Source organism: Plutella xylostella, chromosome 3, assembly GCF_932276165.1.
Source record: "Plutella xylostella chromosome 3, ilPluXylo3.1, whole genome shotgun sequence".
Taxonomy (NCBI): domain Eukaryota; kingdom Metazoa; phylum Arthropoda; class Insecta; order Lepidoptera; family Plutellidae; genus Plutella; species Plutella xylostella.
Window position 1 is genome coordinate 7,312,449 of NC_063983.1, and position 25,471 is coordinate 7,337,919.

Below are 25,471 nucleotides of genomic sequence, written 5' to 3' on the forward strand. Positions count from 1 at the left end.
CCATTCGCCGCAGATTTTTGCGCCTCCGAATATCTCTTCGCTGCGCATTGCGCAAAATCGCTATTCGTAGTGCTAAATAAGCCATAACACAGCACCTTTAGTCTCAAATACCAGTACCACACAAAACCACACAAAATCGCCACTCACAAGTACAAATACAAGTAATAAAGTTACTTTTTTCTTCTTGCCTTAGCGATTGCGTATATCCAGTATGTTCAATATTGACAACTGTCAAAATGGCGGTCAAGAGTACCAACTTGCGTTCGTAACCGAATTTAGACTAGTTCACCCGAAAACCACCAAATACGGTAGGCAAGGTGGCGCCACCATCGTGTTCCAGAGTGCCAAATGACTCGAAGGCAAGCGTGACACAATTGATTGGCGTCGAGAGTACCACTACAGATCTTATTTCCACAGAGGAAATTCTATATCTGCCCTCATGCGTTCTCTACAGCAACGACGCTTGAAAAATAAACATTCTGAAATTTTAAATTAGACAAAATAGAAGTAGGTACTATTAAAAGTAGTGAGTTCTTATTCAACCTCTTTGTTCTCTGTGTGCAATATTTGACAGTTCTGTACACTATGTTGTAACGACATCTATCGGCTTGTACAAAAACTCAACTGACAGCTGTCAAGGAAAACAGCTCATTACATTTAATTAAATCCATAAAGTACCCGAATAGTTCAATCTTCACTAAACATCGTTAAATATATGCAACAGAACTTTCTCAGGGAAAATAAAGAAAGGGGTGCCTGCAGGGTCGTTGACCTCTATTGTACTTATTGTGTGAAGCGTATTAAGCGATGCTGGCATCTTCATGGGGCCTTGTTTTGGCCTAAATCCACCCTTTGTACCCTTTGTTAGGCACTTGTCCACATCTCGTGATGATACACCTTGCTTTCTAAACTAAATCTTCTGTACAGGGTGTCCTTTTTAATATTTTACATGTAAGTAACTAGTAAGCCTATAGAAAACTATGAATATGGTCATTAATCTTAATTTTTTTTAATTTAACAATAGATTTGATATGCTGATTGATAGGTAAGTGCTATAATTTTGTACTTAGGTTTTTACAATCGTTAACTTCATTACTGAGATGGTGTGTCGTGTACTGAATAGTTGAAGAAACAAGTGACTGAATCATTATATTTATAAAACGGTTCCAATCAATCTAAAACGAATATGGTATGGTTATTATATAACAAGGTTACCTACATATACGCTATACTAATATACGTACGGTGATGGGTCCATGAAACTATTTCAGCTTAATTTAAACGTTGAACAAACCAACATGCAAATAGCTGAAAACAAAAACATATTTCAGTTACAAAAACATAACAGCCTGTATAAGAAATTAAATCATCCCGTTCAAAAAAAAATACAGAGACAATAAAGGGTTTAAATGTGTGAATAACAGCATCCTTTTGTACACTTTTGTTGTATTGTGGGAACCTTGCGTTATTCAGTTGTTCTAACTGGACAGCACTGGGTCATTCGTAGGGTATTGTTGCCTTGTATTGTCTGAAAAATATTAAAGTATTTAAGCTATTACCCATTATTTCAGTGAAATTAGATCGAGTTGAAGACAGGAGGGTTGAGATGGACAAGATGAATAATAAATAATGAATTTAATTTCGTCTGTTTTGCATAAACTTTTGAGGTGATGGTATTTTTTTTAGCCTAGGTATTCATGACACTAAAATATAATACTTTACTTTCTATTTAACATACATAGGTAACTTATCAAATGAAATTGGAGAATAAAAATATTGCTATTACCTAGGTCCTAAATAACTTCACACCACTTTATGTAACCTCATGTTAAGTGTCTCACATTCCACTGTTGGAAAGTTGAGAAAATGCCTGCCAATCCCCTTATTAACTTCTATGGTCTCTTAAGCTATTATTTCCTGCTCCTATTGCCTTTATCAATAAGCAATCAGGCTGCAAGCTGGTTGGACCTACTAATCTGCAGACGAGGAAAGCTAATACAACAATGCTAAGATTGCTCAGCCTATTGACAAGCCTGTCGATATTGCAATGGTGAAATAATTCGTGGAATTAGTCCACAATTACGCCGGTCGTACGAGCGAGTACCTTGAGGTCTATTATTGTGGGGAATTTCGCTTGCGGCTCGTCTGCAGCTTTGGCTACCTCAACTTGCCATTATGCTTTCTCTATGCCAGGAATCGGCAACTTTGGGTATCTAGTGTGGCAATCTTGTTATTTTTGCTGGTTAATTTGTCTACCCGCAAAATTACCCTATCAATTTCAATAATATTTATTGATAAATTTAAAAATTTACACGTCAATGAGATTTAGAATATATATACTTACTACACCTGTCTATAAGACAGCAAAAAGTAAAGGAGATAACACGCCACCTTGCGGAACACTGGATTCAGAAGTCGATGATTATTTAATGATGATAATTATCAAAAAAAAAATACAGTACACAATTACACATATGATAGATACCTACATTTTCGAACTAAGGTAGTATAAATTAGGTGAGGTAGGTCTTACAAACAAAACCTGGGGCTCAATAGTTACCGACCCAGTGCCTATGCCGTCCGTTGTACATTTCATAAGTGTATAATTATTGCGTATATTGCCTGTTCTCGTAAATGGCGTTCTCAAAATTGGTATTTTGCTTTAGAGCTTGCTCCAAATTGCTCATGTTACGACCAGTGCCCGTAAAAATGCTTCCAGTTTTACATTGCTGGTGTGGTGACCTTTAGAACAATAATTGAGATGGCCTTATTTAGAATCTGGTTTTCAAATACTTCTGATGTTTTTTTTTCTGCTACGAATCTCTGTTTTTTTCAGTTTGAATATTTTGTATTCAATTTTAATGAATGTTTGATCATTGTGCAAGTTTTCTTATTAAATGTAGTTACATAAATCAACTGGAAAAACAATATTGTCAATATCATTTATTGTTATATTTACTTACTTACATCATAAATTCATAAATAACCTGATATACTGTTTAAAGTGTGGGAAGATGATGTAACTATACTAGCTGCCCAATTCATAAAGAACTTGGTTGAATAAAAATACACAACTTAACATAATCATACTTGTCCCTCTACTTACAAAAACTAATTAATGCATGCAACTCGAAATTGCAAGCTTCCAAATCACCGAAACTTGTCTCGCCGAAATTCTAAAATCGAACTGGTTTTTCGGTAAACAAATCGCCATTCGATGCAAATGACCTTCTTCTGAACCGAAACCCGATTACTCTCTCATCGGAAAGGCAAAATTGTAATAAAATTTGAAAAGTAGAGGTACTTGACCCAACTAAGACAATAATTTTGAAAACTTAAATTTAATGTTAGCTATGTATTAAAAGTTAAAACATCAAATATAAAAGCACAACTCGAACCACATTAATCCATAAGGAATAGGTATGTACTATATCTAGACCTAGACTATAGATGTCCAAAATTCATGTTAGTTGGTGCTTGAATAAATTTAATACCTACATTTGATTGCCATAATTTTATTGATAACTTCATTCATAAGCATTACCATTACCACATCATTAACCAATCCAGAATGTTGCCCATAATAATTTATATCATTTAGTATTGTTATATTCCTATTTCTAACCTATCAATTTAATATCAGATAACGTTGTCATTTATTTGTGTTTTAATAATTACCTATATTGCACGTAACAAATGCATTTTCAAAATTCAAATTCAAATTCAAAATATTTTATTTCGTAAACTTACATACTAGTTACAATAGTTGATAGGGCATCCTTTTAAGTATAAAGTACCTGTGCCAGGATACCCCGCTCTTCCATATACTGAGTACATTTTAAATAGTTTACGATAGTTTTAAACTATGTAGTTATTTACATTCAAATTTAGACTATAAAGATAAAGAAGATATAAAATAAAGAAAAAAGTAATTTACAAACTTTCATAAATTAGAAACTGTTTAAAATATGGTTATTATAAGGTTAGGTCAAGTTACATGTTTACAGGTAAGTTACAGGCAATCTAGGAACTCATTTATAAAACCTAACTTAACATTTTGTTTCAAAACTAACATGTTTTTCTCACGGGAGCAATTTTTCGTTTCATATTATTTCTCTCCCGATAGTCCTGATAATCCCGTCTTCAACAAACAAAGGCCGTAGGGATCAGGTGTAGCATCTGAGGTGTTACTGGTTTGGCAAATACGGTTCAAATTCCAGTCTTTTTTGCATTTATTAGTAAAGGGATTATTACAGCTACTGTTTGGTATTAGTTTATAGCTTCAAGTAGCTTAGCAATCTAATTATGTAACATTATTTCTTTGTTCCAGGTAAGTAAAAACGATCACAATGAAGAAAGCCCTACAAGTCATCGTTCCGTAAGTTATTATTTCTGAGGGTCAAGTACCTACAGTAAGTAAACAAAATGACTCTTTAAACGGTTACTCAAATAGTCCAATAATTACCTCTCGGACAATGCACGTAACTTGGGATATTTGGAAATCGTTTGACATTCCTTTTTAGCTTAATTATAGGTCAGACTCTAACGATCCTTTACTGACCCTTTCTAACAACGCTTTTGTGTCAAACCCCGTTAAAGGGTATTCGGTTTTTGAATGTAGTAGGTAAGTACTTTCTTAGGTGCAAGCCACGAAATCTTGGGGTTGTTGAACTTGAACAATAAAAACGTGAAGTTGGAATTTCTAAGTCGCACGTGATTGATTAGGGGATGTTTGAATTATTGGATTTCTGAGAAAATATTCTAAATCTGCGATTTTTGTTCATAAAATATTTATTTAGCCGAGACTGGAGGTTGGAGCTAACTTTATTCAAAATATTTATTTGTGTCTTTGTTGATCTTTGAAGATTCAATAGATGTCTTTGTTATTTTTATCTGTAACTACCTACTCAATTTATGTTTTTAAATGGCAACGTTCAATAACATTTAACTGACTTCAATAAACGATTACAATAAATTCTTACAACTATATATGACACTAACGTCTTTGATATTCAGAATGTTATTAATTATTCGATTAAATAAAAATCCAACCGGAGGATATAAAATAAAAGTCTAGTCCCTACTTAAATGTTATATTTATGGATAACAAGAGAAGTTAAACGTCATTTAAAAAAGTGACTTCACCTTAATCAGTTTGATTAGAGAAATGCCTATCATTTTTCAATTCAAATTTGAAAAAAAACCCTTTCAAAGATAACGATCTTTTCCGTTCCCAATCGCGCTATTATTCACAGGTGGTTCTCGCTGCGATATCAGGGGTATTATAGTTCGCCGTTCTCGACCTAAACTCATGTAAGAATTATAGCTTATATGATAATTATCCTCCAATTTTTTTAATCAATTGTTTTTTATTCGTTAGCTTTGATGAGTTTTGCCATCTGTGTTGAATTTCGCTGCAAACATGACACCCTCGTTGGAGACCCGACTACCATAATGTTACTGTGTTTAATCTTAAAACGAAGGATTGTGCTAATCTTAATTGGTTTCCGCCATTATGTCCCAGGAAGATGGTAAGTAGGTTTATTTATTTATAATTTATTTTCAACGAAACACTTATCTTAATTTACAGCTAACACTCACACAGTGCATTTTTCACTTTAATAGATATTTTAACTGTGCAATATGTTTTATTATATAAAAGTTAAAATAATTTCAAAATACAATCATGCAAAAAAAATAATAATATAAAAATTCAAACAATAAATAATCCACAACATGCTTCGTCAATATAAAAATAAAAACATAATTTTTTCTGTAATATACATCGTCAAATCACTAGAATAAAAACATCAGCAACGTGGTGCTTCGTCAAAAATATTACATTATAAATAATAATAATATATCTAGTAAAATAGGCCACCCCTGGTCGTACCTGGCTCAAATGTACCCATTATGCTAGCTGCATTTCCGCGCTGTATAGCCACGGATATCCTTTGAGACAGGTACGACCCGGAGCGACGGTCAAAACCCCTATCTCGCAGTCGTCGGGATATTGCACGAATTATTTATTTATTTATTTATTATTTCACTCCACAGTACTTATACAAAGTTATAGATGTACAATCAGGTGGACTTAATGCTGAAAGCATTTTCCACCAGTCAATTTATTTATTTATTTATATTGTTCATGGAGAACCAACAGCATTTGCGTCAACTTATATGGTAACAAAATTATAAAATTCTACAAAACACAATGTACAATGACACAGCCCAGTCCACGGTAGCCGGGTAGCACAGTGACCCCATTCCAGCCCGGCGGGGCGTCCCCTCACTTCTCTTTGTCGATAATCTCGCCATCTTTCCCAATTAGGAAACGGTGAGATTGTGATAACGCCAGAAGGTACAGCCAGGGTGAGAATAACTACAGCCTGCCTCCCATACTGCCTTGGCATAAGGCTAGAAATGGAATCCAAGAGCTGTTTTTCCTGACTGTACCGATAGGGGCTTCGGGTAAGCGCTGAAGCGCTGATAAATCGGTATGGATAATAATGATGATCATTAATGCTGATACGAATTTGTGTTGGATAAAAGGTGAAATGTGCCCTACATTCATGATGATAAGGTAGAAAAATGTTTGTGAAACTAAATATGTACACTCCGAACCTACTTATAATACAAATTATTTAAAAGGAAAGAAGATAGACGGGTTAAATCAATAATTAATCGTATTTAGTAAATAACAATCTTTAAAGGTTTAAAAAAAGGAAAAAAGTATAATAGTTCTACGGACAATAAGGTACTTACTTACACTGTAAAAATATTCTCGGTTCATTGTATGTATAAGGTAAAGGTAAAGGTGAACCTTACCAGTAACTACCTAGCTTAGAAGGTTCTCCAATCCTTGTGCACGGTAAGTACAGAAATACTTACTTACCTATTAAAAAAAATACTTTGTTTTTTTTTTCAAATAAAATACGCCCCTATTACTAGTATACATGACGAAAGGAAGGTAGGTAATATAGCTCCTTATTTTTTTAACTTTTTATTGCATCAACCAAAATAAGTAAGTACTTACCAACTTAATCAAATTTCTTCCAATTGGATGCGTTTGCGTTGCATCTTGCGCCTGCGTCGCTGCGCGTTGCGCGCGCGCATGACCCCCGCGCGGCGCGGCGACCAGCGACCAATCAGCAGCCTCAGTTGCCCGTCGACCGCCGCGGAGAGCGCACGTGTGTTTCGACGTGCTGTCGCTCGCGCACGTGGAGGGACTACGAAATTCGATCGTGTTTATTATTGTGCATTTTTATAGTGGAAATGTGCGTGCTTTTAGCAACGACTCTTGATCAAGCACTTTGATGTTTTGAGTTATTTTCTGACGCCCTGTGTACTGGATTTTACTATGGTCATCGTTGGTGTTTTCAATCGGTAAGTTCAAATACTATTTAATATCAATAACTTAATTTGAGTACGTATTTAAGACTTTATTAATAATACAGCTAAGTACCTACCTATTTTTATCGATAACGAAACTTAACTTGTTTCCAACGCCTAAAAGGAGGCTTCAAATTACTAGTTATTAAGAAATCTTTGTTAAGACAATAAACAATTTTTGTATTTTGTATTTGTATTTGGTTAAGTTAAAGAAGATCGATAACGTATCGTATTGGATTGTTCTTATTAGATTAGATGGGTCGGTTGGAGACGTACCACTAGACCACTCAGACACCAGGGGGTCACTTTATAAACCGAAAAACGAACAAACGAGAATTGTCACGCAATCGATAAGGTTAATACATTTATTGTAGTGACAATTCTGTTCGTCGATTTACAGATGAACTTCCTTTACGAACAGAATATAATATACCTTAACTCAGATAAGTTGGTTGGTATTAACAATAGGGCATGCAATACCGCAATACCGGTATTCGTAATACCGGTATTAGGGATAAAATTCACGCTTTTTTCAATACCGGTATTGAAAGTTAATACCGGTATTAAAGTAATACCGGAATCGGACTTTTTTAGGCTATAATAAAGCGATTAAGATATAGTATTCCTAAGTACTGTGAAAGCGCACTTGTTTCCAACCGTTTGATGCAGTTTTCGGCCGTTTGAGATCTACTGTTGACCATGCGTAAACGGACACTGGATGTAAAAATAATATTTTTTGTAAAATTTAAACTCTAATACTCAATTCTCGTAAAAATCTATTACAAAAAACTGAATTTCATAGCTTTTTCTCGTTTTATTTTGACGTATACGACTTTTAATCACAATATATGCCATTTATTACAAGGAAATCTAATACCGGTATTAATACCGGGATCCCGGTATTGAGTTGCAATACCGGAACTCAATACCGGTATTGAAAATAGTTCCGGTATTGCATGCCCTAATTAACAACCAACTTATCTGAGTTAAGGTATATTATATTCTGTTATATCAGGTTACTTTACATTACAACCCTTTATCGATCAAATAAACCAGTTAGCTATTTATCAAACGAGTGTCATGTAAGCTTGATATCAATTGAGTACAAAATATTTGCACACCTACACTCGTAATAACTTAGATTGAAACAATTGATTCTCGCCTACTTCCGCACTTAGATATTATTATCGAAAACGGAAAAGCCCACATTATAATCATAGACGCATAATAATTGTGTCCTTTTGAACTTGTCGGCAGCATCAGAAGTGCCAGCAAATTATATGTTTTGATAACGGAGGTTACTACTGCCCTCACCAATAAACTTGTTTGGAATCAGAAATTCCTTTCTTCAATAAAAACCTCTTATAATTGGCCGATGACGCCAGTACTAATGGCAGAAATATTTACTCTTAGGAATTCAAGAAAGTAATCAGTTCAATACTTAATTATAATTTTTATATTCCCATTTCAACAATCAAAATAGCGTGAGATGCTACTTACGATCATAACAACTTACGCCATTTCAAAAAGATTCTTACATGAAAATCGTAAACTTGATGATTTACCGCAGTGTTTTATTTTACAGCCAACCGAATGCTTGGACTAGCGTATAAAAGTGCATCTTGAGCTAAAATATTGCACGTAAAAGTTTGAAAACTAAACAAGAATCCGCAAGAGACTTTACTGCAACTCATGATTCATCCAACGATAATTATTTCGCTAAATATTGAATAGGTGTATCTTTGAATATCCCCTAACATTCAGGAGTAATCAATTACCAGTCTGTTATCTGACGTGTTTTGTGGTTTTTTCTTCCTCTCAGGTGCCCTTCTCAAAACAAACCGTCGTTAGTCCGATAAAGCACCCCGTCGACTATCTTCTCTATCAATAAATTCCCATGTGGATCCAACGGTTTCAATTTGACACAGTAGCTTAGTAACCAATATGCCACCTGTCGTGCGTGATGCCCTCTTCCGCATGTTATCAACTTCGGTCATATCATCGTTACAGTCTATCGCTTGTGATATACCTGTTGATACATTCATTATGCTCCTTATTTTTTGCTCCACCACTTCTTCCTCTTTCGAATCTATTAGCTAACAGAGCTCTGCCTTCATTGTTATAAGGGTGGTTATTGGGTGGCGTGAAATGCAGTTTTGATTACTTAGTTGCGAAATGGAAATTGAATGATCTTTGAATATTCATACGCATGATATTTGGTGCACTTCCCCGTTGGGAACGGGCTCGTGTGTGTTTAGATTGTCGAGTTTGTTTACTGAGCCCCGCGTGTTGTTCCTATCAACGCTATCAGTATCAATATAATTATATGTAGGTAGTACATATAGCTGCTAGTGTAAACATGTAATCAATTAATTGAGGGCGCGGCTGGGCGAAATTAATTGAAATATTATGCGTATAATGGTTTTTCCAGTTAGGTTTGTAATCTATCCAAATGTTAGACGTTTTTGAGAAATAAGTCTGTAGTATACTGTGGAGACTGCACTGGAGCAGATGTATTTTATAATTTTTGTGTATTTTATAATGTTGAGTGTATTCATAATAAAAAAATTACTTATGCCTTGTATAAACTTCAACTTGTACAGTAAACATAAATACCTTTTTAACAATAATGCACCTGAGTAATAATAAGAACACGAACTATGTCCCCAGCACGCAAGATTTTGAAAGCTTAAGTAGTTTTTGTTCGGGTCATTCACACATTGCACTCGCGTGTCTCGTAGTCGGTGCAAATGTTAGCTCTAAGGTATAATTAAAATTATATTATAACACAGCTTACATCTTTAACAAATTGTAGAGGTATAAATAAGAAAAATTTGAACCTAATTCAAAAATATCGAAATTGAAAGTACGTTTAAGAGAAAGTCTTTAAATTTAAATAATGCCGGAATATTGAAAGATAAAACTAGTTTGTATCCTAAAAACGGTTCCGATAATGTTTTGTCTACAATTTTACCTGGTTTTTTGCGGAAAAATCTCTTGTAATTTTATTTGGAATTCAATTATATCTACGATTGCGAATGGCACAATGCTCACTTAACTTTTAGAAACCTTTCCTATTATACTTATGAAGGTACTTTCTACTACGAATCGAATAGCTCAGAGACCATTGGTGTCCTTTGAGACCTCAACTTTCAAAAATATATTCTCTACTTTGACCCACTTCGTCGTAATAATGGACTGTTAGAGAAAACTTAGTAGGTATCTGTTAGTGTCCTCTGCTATTACTGATACTGAGCAAGTACTAAATTTTAAGATATTAGTGTTAACGTCAAAACTGTTTATATTTTGACCTCATTTAGAATCGTCCAACGTTACCGACAAAACCGCAAAAATGGTTAAGTACTTATAATTATAACGGACACTGCCCCTCTTTGAAGTGTCGTCAAAACAACTGATCATTTCATTGAAATTAAAGATTCATTCACACATGTAACAGGTTCTTTGCGATCGCTTAAAAGGAAAGTAGCGTAATATGATCACGCTAACAAAATGATAATTTTGTGCAATCATCTGCGTCTGCGCAAACAAGACACAGGGGTCTCTCTACCTTACCTAGGTCTGCTGCGATAACATCTACTCTATCTCGTAGTATTAAACCACGAATCTATGTAAAGATAGAGTAACTCTGCCAAACGCGTGACGGCGTGGGTGCAACGCTTAGATGTAATAGCTTCATCGTTCTTGTTATCGAATGTTTTGTAATGATCAATAAATTTAAATTTATACATATCCTTGTAACTGTCTGCGAGTTTGAAAGTAAATGCATTTTTATGTCAGACTTTTTTACTAACTTTTCTTCAATTTATCATCATTGAAGTCCACTTTTTATTGATTTGTTGCGCATTACCGTTCACCATGCATTATGTTTGTTTATTCCTCGTATTGTAAACTTCTAGAACAATAAAGTGAAATTGGATGCAATGAATTGCTAATAAAAATAATGGCACTGAATGCTTCGGTAATAAAAGCAGGTATTCTTGCTGCAGTACTGCTGCAATTGACCAATTAGCAGGATATCGTTTGATCTCTTGCATTTTGATATTAATAACAGAGAGCGTTGTAACATATTGTTGGCATCACGCGAGTTCTATGCTCGGTGATGTGACAGCGACTCACATTCGAGCTACATTCTCATCGGTTTCACTTGGGCGATATGCTTTCTCTTCTTTTGTATGTTTGGTTGCTATTAATTAAGTGAAAATGTTTTTTTTATCGATTCCAGTACCGTATACATTGTAAACCAAAACACCGTATTTAACGATGTAATGTGTATGTATCTTAAAACAAAAATCTGACTTCTTGCCCAGGAAAGGGAATTGAAAATTGATTAGTTGGAATTTATAATATGGAACCACGAAAAGTATTTATATCTTAGCCATCTAGAATCTAGATTTTTTCCGTTGCTAAATTACAATTTGTAAGAAATAGCATGAGAGAAATTAGAGAACATAAAGTTCACGGAAAAAGCTAGTCTCCCATATAAATAAAAACAGCTCAAGGCATTTTACTACGTTGGTATATCGTAAAAAGTGATTTGCAAATATTCCAAGTTTTTAATGGAATTAAGGATAATTGCCACTGCATAATTATATCTAATCAATCAGGACCATAAAAGCAGTCGTCAGTACTGGAATTACAATTATAGACCCATACATGAAGTAGTAAAACAAGATTCTTCACTCCTAAATTAGTAATATCCTCTAAATGTTCTTGGTTACAGTGAATTTAGCCTGTTTCAAGAACATGACACCGATTAATTTATTAATTAAAGTAATTAATATTTTTTACGACTTATCGTGTTCATCTTGGCAGGAGCCAATTAGTCACGTTTCGAGAACCCATTCGATTTATCATCGTTAGTGAATGAGAAATCATCACTGTCTAAAACTAGTTGGTACGTATCAGCATCAGCATGATTTTGCGAAAATAACCCCAATTCTGGAATCGGGGACTCAAAAGAGTGCAGCCAATTATGCTAGTAACACAACGCCATGTGTCATTGCGGGAATCAATCAATGCACTCGATAATCACCGGTTCTGAACCCGAGCAAACTCCGAACAATTGGGCAAATTCTGCGTCGTATTGTCCCTTGCGGACCCCTATAAATAGATTTTTCCATTTTTGCGCACGCACTAGTTTCCTGTAAGTAATATAGTTATTAAGCTTTAGCTCCGTATATTTTTTCGTTTCTATTGAGCGTCCCCACAATCGGATCAGTTTATTTATTGCTCGCGTAATAAAGTAGGGTTTACGACTGAGTTTATTTTGTTATGAGAGGGGTTGTTGTCAGTCAATGTCTTCTTTGTTTATTTCAGGCTGGGTTTAGGGTTGTCACGATGTTTGTTTCGTTATGCAAGGCGGATACTTAATATTTTCTTACGATACAATAACGCCCACCCATCTAGGTAAATTTACCAGCGGCAACCGTAAGTAATCATATCTACAATATTAACGCCTTAGGTCAGAATTGTGTTGTATCCTTTCTACTAATTAATAATAATAAGTTAAAAAATACTCTTATATTTTTAACAGCGGTATATTGTGACGGTCCCTCTCAATCGTAGAAAAAAGTGTCAACCGAGCGAGCGAGGCGTCACGACACCATCACGATAAAATTGTCGTAAAAAATCACTAAACTCTTAACGATCAGATCTGGCTCGATACCTAGTTTGCAATGAGTAACGAGTCTTATGTAAATAGCTACTAATTACAGACCTCATCTGAACCTGATTTTGATTTAATCACATAAACCAAGAATCATCATTTATAACATGATTGTAATATCTAATAATAAAGTTGTATCTGTATATTTTTAAACTAACTCTAACAATACAATAACCGAGCAGTAAAACGTTGCAAACGCGCGACTCCTATTTCACAATTTGGAAGAATGGAACACCAATATTCAAGCTGGGGCTTGAAGCAAGTTATCAAGTTTTTATTAAAGGGACGTATTGATTCGTATGATCTCATTGTGTCGTGAATTATGAATATTTTATAGCTTATCCGCTATTTATTATGAATGTGGTCATTGTTAGGCCCGGCACTAAGTTGGGGTGGCTAACATCATTACGGTCATCGGCTTCTCTCAGCCCCTTTAACCCCTGGAACGAATTCTCCGATGCTAGACTCAAATTGACCGTTATAAGCGTTGGCCTCTCGCCCTTTGTTCGACTCAATTTCCTCCATAGCGTCAATATCTCATTGTAAAATATCTTCTTCATAATTTCCAATCACTTGATTAATGAAGTCTTGTGTTTCAACTAGTGTTTTTATATCTGGTTTAGCTTATAATTCGATGTAACTTCAGCTTAGCTTATTTATAGATCGGCAATAAACGAACTTGTTTAGTGCTTGATTATTTATCGATCGATTTATTTGCTAAATGTGCTAAGATTGGATTGGGATCGCGGAAAGTTATCTAAGGGGTCGATAAGTAGCAGTCATTATTATCAGTATCGATTGATAGTCTGATATCGAAATTGATCATCATGAAGCTCCGTTTGATTATAAACTGTATTTTAAACAGACAATAGACACTATCTATGGATCTACGAGTAACTGTTAATAATCCAGATGTTGCTATAGATTTTCGATAATCCGATATTCTATTTTGTATTTTTTATAGAAATTGAAAGGATATTGTGTTTGTGGATCGATGCAAAAAATACGGTGGTCTATGGTCATATTTGAAGTTATTCGGAAATAATCGAATTATCGATTGTAAATAATGTTTGTTTGCATGGATCTGCGTGCTTTGTGCCGTGGTCATGCGTCGTTGCATTCGAATATATAATTCGATCGGAAGATTTATCTGGCGGTTTGATTTTTTATTGATCACTGTAATAGGGGTCAATAACAATAGCATGATTTGTAGTGATGCCGTAATAATATTTAGCTTTAGGCATTAAATCATATTTGTTTAAGAATTTGTTTAAGTAAGCTGCACTAAAACCTGACCTCTCTTGGAGTACCACGGCTCTGCTTACTGTACAATCTGTACATACATATACCTTACCAAACGAAAATTATATACAGTGAAACCTGGATTTAGTGGATAATCTATATCTGGGACTCATTATATAATATTTTTTTATAATTTAAAATAAAAATATGCGTGTCTGGGTAATGACTGAGCAAATCTTAGGGCCTGTTTCACAATGTCTCGATAATGGCTAATTGTGACATTGTGAAACAAGCCCTTATTCTAGGTCCCCCTTTCCTCCTAACTTGTATTAATTACTGCTGTATTGTACGATTGTATGTAATGTAATAATTACTATAATTATTATCGTGATGAAACATTGGCAGTATTATTATTGAAGTGTGTCATTGATACTTTTGTTGAGTTACACAATAATAGTTTTATCAGTACGAAAGGTCACGTATCGAATGTTGTCTCGTATGTATAGAGTTTGTGCACAGACACAGTTTAATAAATGTTACTTTTAAAGCTAAAAGGCCAGTGTGTGACGATTGACCGGTAAATCATAATTCATACCATACGTTTAATAATAAAAAAAATATATACTAAATGTTCAGGAAGTCAATGCTCTTTTAACTTGCTTTTAATATAATCATAAACATTATAGGTAGACTCGTCACTTCGATCAATCTTTTGTAAGAATAAGAATCATGAACCACCCGGGAAAATGCTAAATAAGTAAACTTTGGATTAAATAATGAAAGTGTCAAAATGAATTTTGACTTCTAGAAATAATAAAAAAATATAGCCTCTGGGATTACAATCGTAATTTAGTTTTTCTAAGGTAAAAAAAAACTCTTTATTTTTATTCCCTTAGTCCTAATAAATCTCATTTAGTTGGACTTCTCTTTATACGTAAGTATTACTTTCCTTGTATTTTCTTTTTTGAGTATTATATTATCTACCTCAGAAACCTCTCCTTTACACGAGTAAGCCACCAAAGCTTAATTTTATTTTTGCTGCCACTTCAAGTGCAATATATATATGTCGCAGGCAACTGGTTTAATCTCCTGTTTGATTGAACCACTAGCCCGTTCATTGGATGGCGCTGTTCAGTTGTATGACTAGGCCGAACGTTGATTGTACAAGCGTCACAAAACGTCCAACTAGTTAGCTGACTTAAAATCAGTCAGGTGGTGAATAAAACAAATATGGCGTCTAACAGCTAACAGCTGTCACAAAAAAGCACCTATATTGTTCGTTTTTTGCAAATAAATTAGCTTTAAAGTGCGTTATTTGTGTTAAAATAGTGTGACAACATGGATTTACCTATTATTACGCCGCGGGCGGATGGTATCAAAGAAAAAAAGTGGCGAAACTGGATAATTATGAACAACAATATGAAGGTACGTTTATTGTTATTGTTTAGTTAATTTGTGAGATAAGAGCTTTGTAACATAACCTTTTTGTTGACTCTTGTCTGGTGATGTTCACCCTAACCGCAGACATTACAAAGTTGCTATACTATATTCCATTCAACGACTTCGCTGAATGACGTTCAGTCAAGACGTCGAACGTTACAATCAACGACTTGACGAGTTGTCCTTTAGTCATACAACTGAATAGCGCCATCCAATGAACGGGCTAGTGGTTCAATCAAACAGGAGATTAAACCAGTTGCCTGCGACATATACACGCTCGTGATGACCCATATATTATAACCTAATATACTTACAAAGAGTTAGTTATTCATTCTATTGTGTGTTCTAAAATGGCATACATTTGGCGCCTGAGTAGATGTATTGGCTCTCATCATTTATGATAGTCATCATTCATCATAATATCTAAACAATGAAATCCACTTAATTCAATTTTGTACTGTCCTCAATATCGCGACCATATCATTTATATCTATTTAATAATTAAAATCTATGCCAAAATTTAAATTAGTATTAGTGTGGCAGTAATTTAGGGCATGCAATACCGGAACTATTTTCAATACCGGTATTGAGTTCCTGTATTGCAACTCAATACCGGGATCCCGGTATTAATACCGGTATTAGATTTCCTTGTAATAAATGGCATATATTGTGATTAAAGGTCGTATAGGTCAAAATAAAACGAGAAAAAGCAATGAAATTCAGTTTTTTGTAATAGATTTTTACGAGAATTGAGTATTAGAGTTTAAATTTTACAATAAATTATTATTTTTACATCCAGTGTCCGTTTACGCATGGGCAACAGTAGTATCAAACGGCCGAAAACTGCATCAAACGGTTGCAAACAAGTGCGCTTTCACAGTACATAGGAATACTATATCTTAATCGCTTTATTATAGCCTAAAAAAGTCCGATTCCGGTATTACTTCAATACCGGTATTAACTTTCAATACCGGTATTGAAAAAAGCGTGAATTTTGTCCCTGATACCGGTATTACGAATACCGGTATTGCGGTATTGCATGCCCTAGGCAGTATATAGGTACACGTCGAAGAAAATCAATTCTAATTGATAGAATAAAGTATCATCAAATCTATTATGAACTACATAGTAGTACCTCCTACTGAAGAAATACTTCTTATACATCCTTCATTATGACTGATTAATCTCCTAAATAAATAACTCGAAATCTTATTTCCTAACTACAAATTAACACGAAACAGAAACTCTTCTCCAACATAATATATTTCACAATTCTTCCCCCATCAACAAAGGGACTCTACTCAAGCAACGTTATTAATATTATATTTCACAAACCTATTCCCCCATCAACAAAACTAAATCAGACTACGCGTGTTGATCCTCTGCCTGATGCCAGTGGAGACCTTCTGCCGCTCCATCCATGTTGGCGGCGGCTGCTTGGTGCACTGCTGGTGGTAGTGGTCAGGCCTGGTGGCAGCCACTATGTCCTCCACTGGTAAAGATGAATATAAAGATGTCTTAGTTGCTAGAATATGGTTAAAGAGGGTCCGTAACTTAATTTCGACAGTCATATATTCGATTAATGTAAGTCGACTGAACGATCATGAGAAACAACTATTTGTTGCCAAACGCTGCTTGGACTGAACGATTCATCCATTGGTGATTATGCATGGTAAAAATCTCTTCATCTTGGAGTGCAAGTAATCACATATAGTTACTTAAATTTACAAACATAATAATAATATTGTGTATTAAAAAAAACTACCTGGTGCTGCCACCTTGTAGCTCCTCGGCATGTGGAATGCGACCGAGAGCAGCGGACTAAAGATGTAGATAAAGAAGAGGGTGGCCAGTAGACCGATGGTGCAGCCTGCCAGCGCTGCAGCGTCCACCGGTGGACAGTTGACCGCCTTGTACCGCATGGCTGGACCTGAAAGAGGGGAGCGGCATCAGATTCAGTAATAAAATATATACACGAACAATGAACAAGTTCCAGCGATAATAAATTATTCCTAAACGGAAAAGAAAAAACCTACTGTTTGATCAAGACCCTCAAGATTAAGGGGTTTCAACATGAACTTATACAAAAAGTAGTATATCTGCATTTACAATAGTAACGCAGTAGTAGAACAGGATTGTATTAAAAGTGCGTTATTAAATGCAGTCTTTACCCTGTTAACTATATTCTGTTTACCTTATAAACTCAAACCAAACTCTCGTATTTTATATAATTTCTGCACTTGAGTAACTTGACAAAATATTATGTCTCGAGATCTCGAGGAAGTTTGCCTATCTTTTGCAGTGACAACTGTGTTTGTTTTGATTGGAAAGTCACTTTTCTATGGTTCTGTAAACCTTCATAGAGATCAGCAGAAGGGAGGGATGCTTTGGTTTTCAGAATAAGGTTTTTCCGGTAATGAAACAATTTACTTACTTAGGTATAACTATACAACCCCCTCACATAATAGACTACTAGTAGGTACCAAGTCATAAAAATCGGCTGATCAGGAAGCAATTCTAACTAAATGCTATGATCTCATTATTCATGTTTGGCTATGAACAATTAGGCTTCCACCGTCAACTCATATACCTAGCTGTCCATATAAGTGAGTGTCTTATTCTTGGATCTTAGATTAAAGATATATGAACAGGATGGTGTATTACATACAAAAACAAAGCAAAAACTATCCGCATTTAGTTTGCTGTCAAACAGATTGAAGTTCAACCTAATGACAACCTTTGTACCGCGATGAATAAAGTCACAAATATTAATTCAAAAGAAGAGGTCAGTGGTAGCAGTAGGGTGTTATTTGTCGAGACGTTACTTTTGCACTGACACTCCATCTAGTTCATAATATATTAAAATATCGTTGTCTTAGACCGGTTCCGGTTGGCGCCACTGCTCCGTCTTTCGGCTCTAATCTACATTAGATTACCATATAATTGCATATCTGTTACAACGTGGGACAATTATGCTCCCACTTGTTGACCTACGACGCCGGCATGGGTACTTAAACTTATGGAATAAGTACCTTAACAGCATGCAACCACTGGGAGGTCATTCTAGTACATGGAATGACTTAACTGTTCATGGCATGGCGATTATAGATTACATCTTTTTCCCAATCAAAATCAAAGCCGTTAGAGACGAAAAATTACAGTAGGTACCTACAACTCTATAAAAAAATTAGAATAAGAAATTCGTTTGTTCAATATTAGAACTTAGAACACTTAAAGTTAATAATCATCACCTAATCTTATCAACTGGAGTAACATGAACATTCCAGATATTTCCAGCTTACCTACTTGAAGCTTTTTACAAATTGCCAGTACGAGCTTCGAGACAGATAAGGACTTAAGTAAAAGCTTCGTAGTAGAAGTTTCTGGATAATTTAGTGAAGGATAATTAACGGGGCTCTCGTAGTAAAACGTCGCCTGTAGGTCTATCCGAAGGCTCCCCCTTAATAGATTACAACCTGTGATTTATTGCCGACTAACCTTAGGAAATAAGGGAGCAGACTTTTCTTATAAAACCTCAGGCTTGGTATGTATGTGAGTGACCTAAGATCATTTATGTACAACTAATGTCTTACAGATTTAATTGGTTCTTATTAATTATGAGCTGTAGATCGTATCCAGTGGCGTGCTTTGGGAGAGGCTTACATCCAGCAGTGGACTGCTATAAGCCGATAATGATGGTGATGATGATAATAATTATTATAATGAGAGCATTATTATGAGACTTATAAATGAGATGAGGATTTAATAAAAAAAATTGCACTCCGAAATATACTTAGTTAAAGTGTTAAAACAATTTTGAAGCGACAAAAAAGCCGTAGCCCGAAGCTGTAATTAAAATTTGAGCTGGTTAATAGCTGCGTCGTGCGAGCGCAAACCTCAGCGCTTTGATATTCCTACACCCACATTTGAAACTAATGGTGATGGTGACAACTCAAGTTGTATTCATTTAAAACCATCGCTGTCCTCATTACCCTTTCATTTATTCCTGTCGGACCCGGTTTTCGAACTGAATCTTAATTGGATGACCTTCGGTACATACCCTTTGATACTTTGGGTAAAGTCACCGAGTGCTATCAGACCATTGAGGGACTTTGACGAGCATTTCAATTGACTAACCCTTTGTACTTTATACGGCCTATTTACTTTATTGACTTGTAAGTTTCCTTTCCTTAAACCAATATGTGCTTTGAACACAAGTTAACATACTTAACTAAGGTTTAAAATAGTTTGGATAGTTGGTTTCCACAAAAAAATTACTTACCTGATTTTGTATAAATCATTTCGTTGTTAGTACCTTACCTTCTCTTAGGTAAGTGCGGATCATAAATTATTAGCTAACCGTCCTAACGGCCAACCTGCATGGCAGACCGTCTAAGGCTTCAATATTTCATGCGTAGGTAATTCATAAAACATTACCTAACACCGCGATTTATGCTATTGATTATAACTTTATTTTGCAATTAAATTAAAATATCAAACAAGCCATTAAGAGTTGGCACTCGCCCTCCCACTGTCTGCACGTGATATTTGGCAGTTCTTTAGCGAGAACCTAAGTCTAGACTGCGACTGGGTCTAGATTTATGATGGCTGTGTGTTGTGTAGGAGTCGCTATCCTTGTGCTACACATCTCCCACTGCCTTGCATAATAAATTCATCAATAAAACTGCAAACAGTCACAATTGACGTACAATTAATAACAATAAATGTTTCTGTTACTGCCTTGTCACTGAAACATGGTGGATATTTTATTCATCAGAGTTGATCAAAGCGTTTTACAACAAAAACTATGTTATTTACAAATGTAGGTTTCTGTTATTCAAATTGTTTAAATGTCGTTGGATTTAAAATGCATTTTGATGCCTGAATGAACAATAAAATTAAAGAATGGTCAACAATTCGATATGTTGGTAAATAGCATAACATAGCATTTAACAGTGACGGTGAAAATCGAAAGATTTCGAAACAATACAATAAGTAATTCTAAATTTTGCCGCAAACTCCATTGTTTATTCGATAAGATCCTTGCTTGGCGCAATGCCATGTTGTTGAGCGACGGGTGCTGAGATTGTGATCAATTGCGCTACCATATTTAATTTACATAATTAAATATGAAAATACACTTACATGAAAAAGTTCCAGTGAGAAAAAGAACCAAATTAGCCCTAAACGGAAAAGCCAGCTTAATCACGCCGTCTGCAGTATTGAAGTACATTTAACAGCAAATAGAAGATTACCAACTAAAAACGTAAATTCTATTCATTTTTTAATTAAATGTAAAAAATGGGTCTTTTTTTGTTGTCGGCATTTTGCAAGTGGAACTTTTTGATTGCTCGCGATTGTAATACTATAACCTACAACAATAGGCGTGATTAAGTGATTATAGGCAAACAGAAAATAAATTCAGTCTGCAAGCGTAGGCTTTCCCAATGACCTAATCCCGAAGGCGTAGAAATTGTTGCCGACCAATCAGAGAACTGGACCGAGTTGAAATATCACCGGCTCTAGTCGATTACCGCTTAGACCTGCGCAGGCGTCGCTTATTGAATAATTGCTTTCGCGAAGTTCAATAAATAATTTACATTGAACAGCTTTTGTTAGTGATTTAATACCGGTAGTTGGCGTTTAATAAGATTCATTTTCGATTGAATTTACAGCTAAGTTCTGGCACTTCTGTTATGTATAAGAGAAGTTGAAAGGCATAGATTAGCTGTAGCACTGTATTGTTATTACTTAGGATATTAACTGAAATTAGTTATAAATATGTACATATAATGTATTTTGTAAAAAAATATCCAAAAAGTAGCTATCAGTCTGTCTCAAACTCACAATCACTATTTCGCATTTTATAAAGTCTTTTAAGATAACCAATAACATAACAAGGAAATTTATTAAGGAAACCTTTTTTTAAATAAGTACTACTTTAGAGAAATCGTATTTTATTCCTGTTGTTCATCAACTAATTGATTGTAGAAATCAGTTAAAATTGATTCTAAATCATGTTCACTCTTGCTATGGATCAATCGAAATCAAAGGCTGGTGAAATCGAAACACAATAATGGCACAAATAAATATCGATTCATTAATCGGCATGACTCTTACGAAATTGTTTTATTATGGATCTGCCCACGCCGCCATTGTTACCAGATAATACTCGTACCTATAATATTTATAAAGCTTATGTCATTCAAATCGGCCTTCTGTAATTATTATTGTGATCAATATTATGTATGATCTGGTTTTTGCATAATATCACCATCTCACAAAATTTCATTTTTAAGGTCCATGTCAATATATTGTTCAATTTGATGATTAGGAATACAGTATGTCATTTTGTCATACAGTTAGCAATTATATTTATTTTGCATATTTAAGTAGCTATTATATTTTATTCATATTTTTTGTGTCACTACATACACAGAAAATAAAAGAACCCTGTGCATTTGTGCCTTTCTGCTTCAGTTCCTTTATTTTTCAGACGATTAACGAATAGCAGCTACTAATAAGCACTAGACTAGTTAGCAACTTGACACACAGTTTAACTTCACACGCAATCCCACGCTACTTATTTAAATTTATTGTTGATCTGATGTTTAGCTAACTTCTTGATAATCTCTAGATTTGCATTATTCGGTTTATTAAAACAAACGAAACCAACATCCAAAATCATTTTGGACTTCTTACGCTGAACATAAATAATTTATTCCTATCTTCATCAAAATCAGGCATAAAATTACCGATGCTTATCAGACTTTAAACAAATCTTGTTTCCGTTGTTTTATTGTTTATGGAATCTAATTCCGTCTCTCGAAATTATAATCTTACAATTATTATTACCTGTATGTGAATCGTGTTTATGACTGTTTGTTAGCCCATCTGAGAACTAGTTAAACTCACGTATAATGCGATGGTACCGTTTTTCATGCTTAAAACTTAAAATTTATAACAGTATCACCTTTTGAGGACTTTTGACACTCAGTTATGTTCTGATGCTTCACCAGATTATACAAGCCATTATTTATAGCCTTGAACTGTGTAATGGTTTAATTGCAGGTCTTTAAATCAGATTTATTCCTTTTCAAACACGTCTGTTCACGCTTTGTACACTTTATTGTCCTTTTATGCTCATTTCATTACTTTTGCGCTTTTGTAATTAAGTGTTTCTGTTCTTTTGTACATAGACCCTTCAATCTTCTTTCTCTTTAATTTTAGGACAAGGCGAGTCTGAGGCAAGGACTGGCGAAGTATAGTGATGAGTGATTGATTAGTCGGTTCTTTCTTTGGGCGAAGAGAAATCGTGGTCGTGGGTGAACGAATGAAGTCAAAGGTGATGAAAATGAAATATTTGCCCTCGGTTGGGCAAAAGGAAACTTATACTTTGCTGACTGCGAGAAGGCGATATATGAAGAAGTTAATGTATGTACCTGCTTGTGTTGTTTTGTTTTGCTTTCTTATTTGATTGCATGGTCAACAGTTTGCTTTGTTGGGTCAGTTTAGGGTATGGGCAGGGGGGGTGAAGTGTATGGGCAATGAGCATGGGTGGGTCAAGTGTAAATTATAAAGTTTGTTTGTGTAAATTATACGCAAACTACGCATGTTATATTTTTTCCTTTGAGATGTGTTTTTTTTTGCTTTTAAATATAATTTATAACAACTTTACTTATTATCCATATTGTACGTAGGTACCCATATCCAACAAATAAATCTTTCTCTCTTTTTTAAATATAGGTATGATCGAAAATGCGATGCAGTTCATATTTTTGATCTTGTATTGTTTCGGGGAACACCCAAATATTCCGAAAAACTTTTTTCCGAATTTGATAACACCGAATATGTAATTTTTACGAAATATTGCAATACCGATTTTTTAAAATATCGAATTATAAAAATTACGATAATTATAATTTCGAATATTATAATCACGAATATTGTTATTACGATTGTTAAATATACGAACGTTAAAAAATACGAATACTTTAATATACGAAAAATAAAATACCTATTTATTAAAATCACGAAATATTAAAATCCCGATCGGAAATATGATAATTCGTGATTTTTGACAAAAAAATCATCATATAATATGCCATTTATTTCCAAACTAAAGTGACTTAAGTATTAATTTTATATAGTTTTACATTTTACAATTTAACATTCTATATCAAAATTTTATCAATTATCTTAAAATCATTATGATGCATTATTAATTATTAACTTTACTAAATGGATTACATTTCTATAACTAATTATACATTATTTATTAATTTAACCAATTAATATCATTACTTACTCTATTTTTATTACATTATTAATTTAAATTAAGATAATTTCATTATTAATTTTACTAAATTGATTACATTTGACAAAAATACATAAACGTCTTTAAAACTTCAGAACCAAAACCAAAAGATAGGTGCGACGACGAGCAAAGCGAGGAGGAGCGTGTTAGGTGCACATAGATATCGAAAAACAAAGCGGAGCGCAGCGAAGCGGAGCGGAGCGTTTCAAATCAAATATAGAGTAAATTTTTTGTTATACAGTAAAATATTTGTAGTATTTGTTGTTAAGTTACAGAACAAAGCCAATATAATATAATACAATTGCTCGGATTTTTACGGTGGTTAACCTTAAAAAGCTTAGGACCCAAACCTAAAGATAGGTGCGACGACGAGCAAAGCGAGGAGGAGCGTGTTAGGTGCACATAGATATCGAAAAACAAAGCGGAGCGCAGCGAAGCGGAGCGGAGCGTTTCATATAATACAGCTTAAAAAATACTGTTTATCTACGGATTATGCTGTTAATAAACATACTCGTACTATTCCTAATATATGACTATTTCTTGTTCACTTAAAACATTCGGGAATTTGTATTTTCGGAATATTAAAAATTCGGAATTCGTAATTTTAACAATTCGATATTTAATGAATAATCGTACTTTTGAAACATCGAAATTATAATATTCGGAAATATGACTTTCGTCATTTTAATTAATCTGTGGTATGAAATTTCGTTTATTATACTATTCGTGATTTTCGCTATTCGGAAACTTAAAATTCGGGATTGTAAATTATTCGGAACTATGAAATTCGTAATTATGAAAATCGTTATTTTCATATTCGTAAAAAAGTAATTCGAAATTCTGTAGTGTACCCATTGTTTCGCACTATGTGATAAACATGCAACTGCTTTTCAGAAATCACATCCAAACGTCAACGTTTGTTAGCTGATTATGATGATACCAAAAACCATAGGACCTTATTTTAGCCTGGTGTCTTGACTAGTCTGTAAATATATTTACTGTTACACAATAATGTACAGTAGTAAGTAATGTCGGACAGTTGTTTTTGTGCCGTTATTTGCTGGCAAGATATTTAATCGTGATGGATGAGGCAGCCTTTCTATGCTGCCATTATGTTTCACCCCGCTCACAGAGTATTGCTTGGAACACTACGTTAGTAAACAGATTTTAGTTGGTTTTCTTCATAGTGACTCGGGGGCTCAGCGGGTCAATATAAACGGCCTATGAGAAAATATTGCCAAACCCATTGACTTAATCATTGGCCATAGCCATACCATATAAACTTTTTGGCCCCTTGACTTTTTACTAGGTATGGGCACGGATTAAATATTAATATGAATTTTAATTAATCATGAAATCTAATTTGCCTACATAAGTATAATGCTTTTCTCTCT

The 25,471-nt window shown here is 34.4% G+C and overlaps 1 protein-coding gene across 7 annotated transcripts in view; it reads left to right on the forward strand.

The window, feature by feature from the left end:
- Positions 1–25,471, forward strand: part of LOC105388122 (rap1 GTPase-activating protein 1) — a 210,387-nt gene that overhangs the window by 83,757 nt on the left and 101,159 nt on the right. For 3 of the 7 annotated variants that reach the window (XM_048625010.1, XM_048625020.1, XM_048625043.1), the window contains exons 1-2: positions 7,153–7,386; positions 22,991–23,194. The exons of 1 other annotated variant lie outside the window; for it this stretch is intronic. In XM_048625010.1, coding sequence (XP_048480967.1) covers positions 23,094–23,194 — 101 coding nt within the window. In that variant the 5' untranslated portion in view covers positions 7,153–7,386; positions 22,991–23,093. Of the gene's footprint in view, positions 1–7,152; positions 7,387–22,990; positions 23,195–25,471 lie in introns of those variants that run through there. 3 more of the 7 variants (XM_048625015.1, XM_048625022.1, XM_048625052.1) reach the window with 2 other exon arrangements.